General features: G+C 45.2%; 1 protein-coding gene across 7 annotated transcripts in view; it reads left to right on the plus strand.

The window, feature by feature from the left end:
- TP63 (tumor protein p63) overlaps positions 1-11,361 on the plus strand; it is a 114,173-nt gene that overhangs the window by 55,751 nt on the left and 47,061 nt on the right. For all 7 annotated transcript variants that reach the window (XM_080410559.1, XM_080410554.1, XM_080410553.1 and 4 more), the window contains one exon: positions 5,452-5,706. In XM_080410559.1, coding sequence (XP_080266685.1) covers positions 5,452-5,706 — 255 coding nt within the window. The remainder of the gene's footprint in view (positions 1-5,451; positions 5,707-11,361) is intronic.

Below are 11,361 nucleotides of genomic sequence, written 5' to 3' on the forward strand. Positions count from 1 at the left end.
TCTGTCTGCTGATTTGGATAGGCATTGAGCACTCTGGAAAACATTTATCCTGCTGCTCTTGAGAACTGTTTTCCAACAGGAATCTGAGTCTTTACCTGGCCCAGTGCTGAAGTATTGCTGTAAGGTGCTTCCTACCAGCCCTGCAACTGTTTAGCCCTAGTGCATCAGCTGTGGTGCAGTTAAGGACAAAGTACAGAATTAGCAAAGCACCTTGCAAAATCTTCTTGTTGCTGGCAACCCACGGTAGTGTATTAGTTTCATAATCTCTTATCTTGGGAGAATAAGCACCGGTGGTGATGTTTTGCAAGGCCTTCTGAGTAGCTGGACAATGCTCTTGAGCTGCATAGATTCAGCAATGAAAATTAAGATTTTATTGGTATGTGTGCATGACACATGCATATTCTTTTGGAGATACAGGGAAGGGTTTTGATGGGGGTGGAAGGCGTCTGTGTGTCCTACACCTGGAGATGGTAACTCTTCCTTTATTTTCTCAAGTGGAGAAACTCTCAGAGCTTTCTCTGAAAGGTTGATAACTGGGGAGTTAATAGCTCAATCCGTGTATTTTAGGGGATTTTTGGTGTGGAAGTCCCCTTGAGAACTTTACTTGCATTACTTCCCCCCTACTTTCATTCTAGGGGTCTCTTTGCAGCTCTGTCTCATAACCTTGTCAATTAACACAATGAGCTTAGAAGCAGGCTGTGGCAGAAGAAGGGGGGGGGGGGGGGGGGAGCGGTTCTTGCTGCAGGGCAGGGTGAGAAGGGCCCCTCTTTGAGTGGGTTTGGGGGCTCTGCCCTAGCAATCGGCTCTGGAGCATTTGCATTGCCCTCTTGTGGCACATGCCCCGGAGCCACTGGGGTCAGGAGGATTTGGTGGGGAGATCTGTCCTCCCGGCAGCAGAACCGTGATGAAACAATTCTGCAGCTTTCAGGCAGGTTTTTAATTCAGCAGCCTCTCCAGTGAAATCATGGCTCTTCTAATCTGGAAGCGTGAGTTAGCATGAAAACCTGAAAGTGAAGCTGATGGGGTGTAGGAAGCGAAACCGATCATTCAAAATACATTATTGAAACGATGTGCCAAAATACATAGCCTAAGATTTAATTGTAGCACTCTATTTGCAGTTAAACTCATTGGAAGGTTTTTACAATGCCTCAGTGATATTAATAATTTCAGAAGCTTGGTGGAGGGAACAAAATAGAGAACAAAGGCACTGAAAATTAGATAATCCTTTCTCCCAGCTTTGCATGCATTTCTCTTCTTGCCACCGAATAGCATTCTTCTGCCAGGAACTGGCGGTGGGACTACATCCTGCAGTTGTTTAGAACAGCGCCGCAGCAAAACATAAGCATGTGCTGCATTCTGGGCTACCACCCTGGCAAGAGCTCATTGCCGGGTGAAACGCTGTTTTTCTCTTGGTAAGTGGTGAAAGGAGGCTCTGTGTGTGCAAGCACACACCCTGCGGACCCCTCCTGGAGGGCGATGCCTTGCAGACGTGTCCACAGCCCCTTGCTCCCTTTGTTCTCTCCATCCACAGCGTGGCTGAGGCCAAGGGGTTTTATTGCAGTGGAGGGTGAATTCCTGCGCCCGACTTCCCCGGGCCTGCTGCCCCTCTAATTGTTGTGTTGTCAGAAGGCGTGTGCCTCGGAAAGCCTTATCTGATTCCTCCAAAAGCCTTGCAAGCAATTCAGATGTTGACCCCTTGAGCACAAACAGCTCTCCGCCTGCCTTGGGGCATAGCTGCGAGACCAGCTTTAGTGCAGGGTGTGTGTGTGTGCAAACCCTGCGCTGGCTTTGTCCCTGTGGATGGAGCACCTGCCTGGGGAGGGGAGCAAGGGGCCAGGGAAGGTGAAAGGCTGGTGGGACTCAGAGGGGGAGAAGGGGAGTCCAACAGCTGCTTGTGTCAGCACGAGGGTAAGTGCAAGGAGATTAATAGTTATTTAAAGAGCAAATGGGGACATGGCATTCGGCTGTGGCATGTGAGTGTATAAATGTGGTGGAATGGCTGCTCCACTAGTAACATTTAGACAGATGGTCCCTGGACTGAAAGGAATGAAAAGGATCTTTGATTCTCTTAAGGATATCTTAAATTTTAATGGGGCACTTTATTATTTTTCTTTTTTTCTCCCCCCCCCGCCCCCCCAGTTGACTCTCAGGCAGCACCTTCAGCACTTCCAGACTGTGCTGTCTTGTTAACATCAACTGACTGCTTGGCCATCTTTCTCCGTCATCTTTAAGTAGCCCAGGATTAGAGGGAATAGTTTTTAAGTGAAAGCTGAAACACCATTGTTTTGCTGTCTGTATGTCTGAGCTGGTTTAGGAGACTGTTTTCATCACAGCCGTCTTTTCATCATTTGTTGGTTAGGGAGTGTGTCTGATGGTAATCTCCATGAGAAATTAAACAACTGAGTGATACTCCTACATTTTTGAGACGTCTTCAGGACTTACTAGGGTGTTTTGGGGCAGGAGGGCAGGGAGGTTTGTTCTTTGATTAAAAACAAAAGTATTGAACAGGAAAAAGACTGTTCCTGGGTGCAGTCTATCAGCATTCTGGCTCTTGCCATACAGAATGAGCCTTAAGGGAAAACATGTACCAAAAGTCCGTTAAATAGGTCTTGACTGGCTGAATAGCCCGCAGGAGATGAGACATAACTGTCATCTGTATTGCCAAAGCTGCAATCTCCTTTTGGAGAAGAACCAGTCTGGATTGCTTTCTCCTGCGTCAACTATTTAGCGAGCTTTGAGTCCAATTGCAGATACTTGCTTGCCCATCTAACAGGGGTGCTGGGCATCTATAACGTTCCCTGCTGCTGTAGATGGGGAAACTGAGGCAGGGAGGGCAAATGCCTAACCTGAGGCAATGGGGAGAGTCACTGGTTCACCCAGGATTAGGACTCAATATGTAATTGCTTTTATTACTCTGCTGCCTGAAGGCCTCAGACAAAACAGCGGCCCATTAAGCAGAGTGCTTTTTACAGTGAGGGCAATCCTTGCCCTGCAGACCTTGCTGCCTGAAGTAGGCTGAGGCTGGGAGGGGGATGCGAGGTTGGCTTGCCCACGGATGCAGCACCTTTCTGACAGTGCAAGGGAGGGAAACAGCTCTCCCTTCTCCCTGCAGACCATCCCAGCTCCCACAATGAAGTCCCTGTGCTGTTCTCCACCAGACCTTCTTCCCAGCGCAGCTCGCAGTAGCAACCTGATCCATCTCTGGGAGGTCCCATGTGCCTCACTGAAGACCCCAGAGCACCAGCCTCACCTGGAGTTTTTAATTAAACCCCCATAAAATATCGGCCTCTTCCAGTGAAACAGAAACCTCAGGAAGAGCTCTAATTGATGGTTTATATCTCTCTACTTCCTCCCCTCCTGGAAGGACAGCTGAGAGCATAAAGTGTTTGGGTATAGGGAGGGCACTTCATCTTTGCAAAGGGACCAGCCATTTTCCTCCATAGCTGAAATGACTGGCAAAGCTGGGTGTTAAATGGCTTGTCCAAAGTCCCTGGGAAGCTCGGCAGATAGCTTGTGCCATTCCCTTTCAGGTCCTTTGAGGAGTGACAATGTGCCACTCCAAACTTCAGTAGGACTGGTGGGATTCCCAGTATTGGGAAAGCTTTTTGTTATGGGTCTTGCCATTGGTGCTCTGACTCAGGGAATCTTTGCTGTTTGGCCGATAACACCAAGTTGTCTCTGGAAAAGGGAGCAGCTGTTGGAAAGAAGAGGGAAGCTGGGAGCAGACTGGCTGAAATACTGCGAGCTATGTGAGCTTGATGGTTCTGGGTGGGATTGAAGCTATAGGATGTGCAGGGATGTGAGGTGCTCGGACCCTTGGACAAGAAGAAGAGCCTGAGCGCATTCTGCCGTAACAGTAAAACCAGGTGCACATATTGCTGCGTGTTCATTGTTGTTCCCAGAGCTGCTGGGGGTGGGTACCACAAACCTGTTGGATGCTGCTCTGCCTAAGCTGGGCACAAACAATGCCCTTTGGACATACGCAAGGATCAGGCTACGTGTGCCTGGCTGAACCCCGTGTACCGCTCACCTGCTGCCCTGTCTCTGTGGCCAGTGCTGGGTCCTTTGGAGGGTTAAAAGAGTGGGGTAGTTGTGCAATTGTCTTTCCCCAGAGTACTTTCCCAGCTTACAACTATTTGTGGTTCAGAATTTTAAAATCAGATACGCTTGCCTTGATGGATTTTTCTCCAGCAGAACTTGTCTGATGCCTTTGGGAACATATGTAACCTTTTAGTATCTGCAGCATTTTGTGGCAGAAAAATCCATGTTTATTTGTGGGCTTTGTGAAGAACCACTCTGTGTGTGTTAAACCAAAATTCTGCTTGAGATGTTTTGTTGTTACCCAACTTCTCTATTAAGAGATCATGAAAATTAATGTCCTGTTTCCTTTTTTTTTTTTTTTTTTTTTATGTAACTTAGGAATTTATCCACTTCTGTCATACTGAGTTCCATCTCTCTCCTCATTGTCTTTTTGTCCAGGCTGAAAAGTAGTCAGCTACTGCTGTATTACAGGAAGACACTGAAAGGGTTTGCTCATTCTTGTCACCTCTCTCTGAACTTTGTTCCCCTCTCATCTCTTTGAGGCGGGGGAACAGGGCTACACATAGAATTCAGGACATTAGGCATATGGTTTTTTCTGCTAACCTCTCCCTAATCTAATCCTAGCCTTTCTGTGCTCCATTCCTTAGCCTTCATTTTTGATATCTTCAATTTTTTCACGTTGTTTGTACCTGGAGGCTACTTTTGGGGCACAGTGACATCTGCTAATTTAAGTGCTGCACACTGTGGCAATTGCTGCTTTCTAAGTATGTGGAGAAGCCTTCCATGCTACTTGAGGAGACCTTTAATTCCTCTCTGTTACTGCCTGTGACTGGTCACTGGGAATTGAGTGCATGGTGCAACCTGGTTAAGTGCTATGAACCTTTTCTCCAGTGAGTCACACACTTCAGCGCAGTTACTACTTGAGTTAGAGGTCCTAAATGGCACTGTGCATAGCAGGGTCAGATCCACAAAAAGAGGAGCAGTCTTTGTGTATAACGGGAGACCATCAGAGACGATGCAGCCTTGGGCAAGTTAGAGCCAGTTGCACTGTCGTGAACCTGGTGATTTTTATCGGGTTATAGCAGCCCCTCTAAAAAGGTCTAGGTCTGGGTGTTCTAGACATAGGCAGCCTGTCTCTTCGAGATGGCTTGCCACCCTGTGAATCACATCCTTGTTAAGTGTAAGGTCTTCTTCCCAGCTCGGCTGTTGATCTACTATATGACTGAGAAGCTTCTTTCGGTTTCAGTCACCAATGTGAAGGGGTCTGTTCTTCACAAATCTCTTTCCTTCTGGTGTGACACGTGTGCTGAGGTCATGCTGTGCATCCCCGATCATGAAGGCTATGCTGTGGCTAGCCAGCCTGTGCTAATGTTGCTTCTGTAACATTCCTGTGCATCTCTTTGCCTCTAGCCGCAGTACACGAACCTGGGGCTCCTGAACAGCATGGACCAGCAGATCCAGAATGGCTCTTCCTCCACCAGCCCCTACAACACGGAGCATGCGCAGAACAGCGTCACAGCCCCCTCGCCTTATGCCCAGCCCAGCTCAACTTTTGACGCCCTCTCGCCCTCCCCAGCCATCCCTTCCAACACAGACTACCCAGGACCTCACAGCTTTGATGTATCATTTCAGCAGTCCAGCACAGCAAAGTCAGCAACGTGGACGGTAAGGACGCAGCATCGCTTTGCTCCTCTGGCTTCTGTCCCAATGCCAGTAGTAACATTATTCATATGATACATACCCAGGCTTGTGCAAGAGCAGTGTGACCTGTGTCCTCTTCAGTGCATGACATGTCACACAGGAGGGAGAAATTTATCTTGGCTGCTCTGGGAGGGTGTGGTGGGAATTTAACCCTCAATAATATCACTAAATCCTAAATGAATAAAATGCCTTGCAAAAAAAACAGTCGCCTAAAGACCACGTGTGATAAAACAGTGGCTCTCCACTTGGGTCGAGCAGGTACACTGGCGTAAAGCATGGGGTGGGCATAAGTATGTCTTCAGCACTTCCCTGGGCTGGCTTCAGCATCCATGGGTTCGTGTGAGGTTTGGCATGCAGGGCCATGCCAGCAGCACAGAGATGGTTCTGCTTGCTCCGACCTGTGGAGTGCAGGGCTTTCTTCTTGTCTATGTCCTTCCCTTCCTGGAGCTGATGTGGGAACCCCAGTGTCACCAGCTCAGGTCAGCCCTGAAGTACTTGGGTTGTTTGTGTGTATATTATTTTAATTTTTTTACTTAACGTTTTTATTCTTGCTGTCAGAATAGTACCTTTCTTCTTATAAAAGGAAAAAAGCAAAAACAAACAAACAAACCCAAAACACTCCAAACCCAAACAAAACCCAAACTTGATGGATGGAGCTTGAAACCAAACTTGATTTTTGGTGGAGCTGGCTTGATTGTTCAAGCTCTGGAATCTTTGTAGCCCAGGACACAGAACTGCTGGAGATGTACATCTGCTGTGGTTCAGGGCTCTGGAGCAGAGATGTTTGCCGTGGAGAATATTGCTGTCTTAAAGTTGTTCTATATTTGCCTTCCTCTCCTTCAGGCACTTGGAGTAGGTGCACTGAATAATGTCCTATTCCATGATACCTGAATAGAAGCAGGGACTCAATTTTTGTTGGGATGTTTTGGGTTTTTTTAAGCAAAACAGATACACTTTTTACCTAAAGCTAAGACCATTAAAATAGTGTGGGTTTTTTTTCCTTTTTAATCCTTTTTAATCTGATTAACTACTTCAATCTCAAATTTAAATACAATCTAGCTGGAATTGCAACTAACAAACTCCTGCCAGCAAAGCAGTAGAGCCAGTGTGCTCCACTCTAGAAAAAGATGCCATGTAACAATAAATCACAGTAACTTCACATACTTATATTTTAGAAGCCTTTTCCAGTAAAATTTCTCTAAAACTCATAAGAAAAACTTTGTTCAGAGTATTATGATAAAGGGAGTTAAAATGTGATATCTCTGCTCAAAACTGCACTTTTCATTTGTTTATGTATAAAAAAGTGAAGGGTTTTTAAGCGAGGTCGAAATCGCACCTTTCCTTATCTGCACTGGGAGTGATGCCCTGCTGTAGTTTACGCTTGTGTTGGTGTCCAGGTTTCTCCTCTTACACTACACACACTATTTATTTTCACTTCCCTTCAGGTAAGGAAACCATTGGTTAGCTCTACTTTCTGTTTCTCAGAGCAAGCAAATTCTACCCTTGGATTTTTGCAGGCTGTTCTGGAGAGGGTCCTTTGAAGGAGCTATGAAAAGACATTCTGTTTTGTTACCTATGGTACAAAGAATCATCTAGCGCAGCTGGAGGGAAGCAAAGTGTTTGATGCTGTCCTTTCCACTACTAAAAGCAGTCTTCTGAAATGAGGTTTGAATGTGTGGAGTAGGCTGTTCGGCAGAGCTGAAGACGAGCGAACTACTCACGAGCTTAAAGTTAAGCCAGCACTTGAGATGTTTCCCTGCAGTGATAGTGGCTTTCTAGGGTAGAAGTGGAAGCTGGGTTTTGAAGTGGATCTGGGTAGCAGTTAAAGGTCAGATTACATGCTGGCTTTAAAAGATAAATAAAATTACTCCTTGGTGACTACAGTCACCAAACTTGTGCAGCCTGGGAGAAGGCATGTTTAGCCTCCCCTCCTTTTCTTTTGCCCTTTTGTGGACCACACTATCAACAGATGAAGGTGTGCTCCCCGTAACTGTTGCAGTCTGTCTAGGTGTAAGTCCTTATATTTTCCTAGAGGAATGGGCATCCAAACAGCTCTCTGATCAGGGAAGACTGAGTGTGGTACAGGTGTCCCTATGCTGAGCCAAGTGACCTAGTTTTAGCTGCTTGTGCAGGAGCTGGCAGTGTACTGTATGTTCACAGTGGATGATGACGGTCTTGCGGTGGTGGCTGGGGACCTTCAATCAATACGCCTTTTACAGTAGAGCATCTTTCCATCTTCGGAGCTCTGCCCTTCTGCTAATTAATCCACCAACTCATTTCACATGGGCTCTTGAGTGGTTGGTAATATGCGTTCGACAGCTTTATCAGTGGGGTGGGTGGGGAAGGACGTGAAGGCTCTCTTTCCCGCTGCCATCCTGAGAAATGTGGAAACATGCATGAAATGTTGATGAAAGGAGGAGTGATTGCCCCATCCTCTTAGCAAGAGCAAGTTCTCGGAGTTGCTCATCCCCCCCATGTGACTTCATGTGCTTTGATTAATGCCTGTCGTCTTTTTTTTTTTTAATGATGGATTAGGAACTTACCCAACTGGAAGAGTTTCTTCCACTGCAGTGACCTATTAAAAGTTTAATTACTTGGTGGCCCCACCCTTATTAAGAGTCCAAAACTTGAAAGCCTTGTTTCTTAGTTCTTTTTTTCCCCTCTTGCTGTTCCCCAGGGTAACAGTATTAAGTAAAGAAATCCATTGTATCGTACTTTCCCCTGTTTGGGGGAGGATGAGCCAGGCTGACCCACCTTGCCCTGCTGGAAAAGCTTGGTGGTGACAGCAGGGGATCTGCTGTCCTGGCTGACAGTGCATTTCACTGGAGCTCCTCTGAGCTTCTGGGTTGAGTCATGTCAGATTAGGTCATGGGAGTGAAGGCTGTGGGCTTGGTAAGAGGACTGGGTTATTTCTTTAAAAAGCTAGAGCTGCTTTCATTGGAGGATGAGAGACCTGTGAAGATGCTCCTCCAGGTTTCTCGGCCACTTTGTGCATTTAGCTCCCAATCTGAGTGGTTTGGAGGCAATAATCTGGAACCATGTGTGAATCCAAAGGTTACTTCTGTTGGAAGTGGGGGAAAGGAGAGAGGGTACTCACAGCGTACGTAAATGCCACGTCTCTGAAAACAGCCCTGGAATCATATTTTTTCCTAAAACTCTCTCTGCTCCTCCCTTCAAGTTCTGCAGACTCTTCTATGGGGCAGGTTTATTGTCCTAGGACAGTGCCAAATCATCAGGATTTGTATAGGGTAGGCTGGGAGGGAGATGAGTCTAACATCAGGACTACTTCTTTGCTCAGGTTCATGATGGGCTCCTGATTAAAGGGGGGGTGGGGAGAGAAAAGTAATGCCCAAAAATTTCAGAGAGAAACACTAGCTGCTGCTAGGTGAGAGGACGATTTCATATGTATGAGCAGTTCGCTTTGAAAATATTACAGTTTTTTCTCTCTGAAGTCTTTCATGACCTTAAGTAGGAATTCCAGTAAAACATGCTGTCTAATCAGGTTAGGTCTTCATTTGTATGCAATGTTGAACTAATTAATGATGACAAATTGAGATTGGATTGCAGAGGACTTTATAAGCATCCTTGATTATTTTTTTTAATTAATGACCTGAGAACACAAGAAAGAATATAAGCAGGTTAATCAGTCTTTTCAGAAGGAAAATCTTTAACAATGGAAATTCTACTGAAGTGTTTAAAAACAAAAGCCATAGTAGTCTAAATTGAACAAAGTTTCTCACATGCATACTCATAGTATGATAAAACCTTGAAAACCATGCTACAAAGGAACAAGCAGTTATCGTTTGTAATGCTGAGATAGAGAGTAGGTTGTTGAGGATGAGCGAGAAGCCCTATGAATTGGGTGCAGTACGACCTTATGCACAACTGTGTCTCATTTATTGTGGGATATTTCCCTTGCAAGAATTCCCATATTCCCATGCCTGCAATATCTCCTCCTGTTTCTGTAGCAGAAAACAAGGCATTTCAAAAGTGTGCCACCTCAGATGATTATTTTTTTTTTTTATTTTTTTTTTTGTGGAAATAAGTTGTGTGCCAATCTTCCCCACCCACTCTGAGCACAAATAAATAAACAAACAACTGCACTGGCTTCCCCCCCAAAAAAAGATTTGGCAATCACCTGTCACTAGCAGAACCTGTTACATGGGGAAGAACATGATTGCAGTAGGAAAGTAAAAATTAAAATTGTATGTCAAGGTAAGTAAAAGTTAACAGTACTGCCAAATGCAAGCTATCAAAAAATGAATCGGATCCACCCATCCCCATAAGCAAGATACCACCTTATAAGTCATGAGACTTTTAAAAAGACAAACAGGTTCTTCTTATTCTCCCCCAGGTTTTTGAACCTTTAGGGTGCATCTACTAAATCTTTTCCAAGCTTTTCTTGGTAGTCACAAGGGTTAAGGAAAAAGGAGGTAGACATTGCTTTAAGTTTTTAAATGAAAACTGAAATTTATTTGCAAATTTTTGATTCTGCTGAAGACAGACACCCAGCCCTGCAAGACTTGCATAATTCAGGTGTTGGCAATACCAGAGTTTTCCAGTTTATTCTCATGCCCTGCAGTAGGCTGAAGCTAAGCTGGGTTGGTCCTTTCAGGGCTTTGTTATGAAACACAGAGCTCTGCAAAGCTGCAACCTGTGCTCCAGCCAGGCTCCTTGTTCTCAATAAACTCTACTGTACCTACAGCTACAAGAAAATGCTCAAATTTTGGACTCTTTTTGCTAGCAAAGCTGGATAACAGCCTGTGTAACATGTACGAAAGCAAGTAAAGGATTGTGCTGGCTGGGGTTAGTGGATTTGGAAAAGCTGCATTTTAAGGAAGGTGAAAGGAATGCACTTAAATTAGTCCACGTGAACAATAACAGGTTTCTGTGGTTGAGAGTACAGATTCCTTGGCTGGGCTATCTCAGCCTTTTTATTTCAGATTGATTTATTCCATTTTAATTTAAAATATATTCTGTGTCCTGAACCACCTGGTAAAATTGGGAATTTTTTTCCTAATCTCTATAAAATGAATTAGAGGACCATGCACAAGCATAGTGAAGTAGTGAGAGGGTAATTAGATGTGCGCATCGCCTTGACTCAACAGCCCTTAATTAGGTGTTCAGTGTTCTCTTAAATAATCTGTTCAAACAGTGCATTGCTTCAATAGAACTGGTAATGTCCACTATTGTCCTGGCTGTTGATTATCTTTCTGCATCATACATGAGAACTTTTTATTTGAAGGCTGGTGACTCTCCCAGTGAACACGCCTGTGTTCATCTGAAATCTTTGCTTTCTTATTCCATGGTGATGTGTTGGTCAGTGCAATCAGAGCTTTCCAGTTTCACCCTTTAATGTTATGTTTAAAGCTGTCAGGAGAAAGGGAGTGGAAGTGGTCTTGTTACAGGATTTTGAATTTCCCTGCCCTCAGAGGCTCCTAGTCAGCAATGATGTAGGCTTTAGCGGTATTCACTGGGCAGCTGAGAAGGGTCCTTCTAAGAAACTCATTTGTGCAGAGGGTCTGGAGTCTTCACCGAGCACTGAAATTGGGAGCCTGCTGGCCACTCTGCTAACCTTCTCATGCCTCTAAATGTAGGCTTTCTCTTCAGCCCAGCAAA

Source organism: Falco punctatus (genome assembly GCF_963210335.1).
Source record: "Falco punctatus genome assembly, chromosome: 13".
Lineage (NCBI taxonomy): Eukaryota > Metazoa > Chordata > Aves > Falconiformes > Falconidae > Falco > Falco punctatus.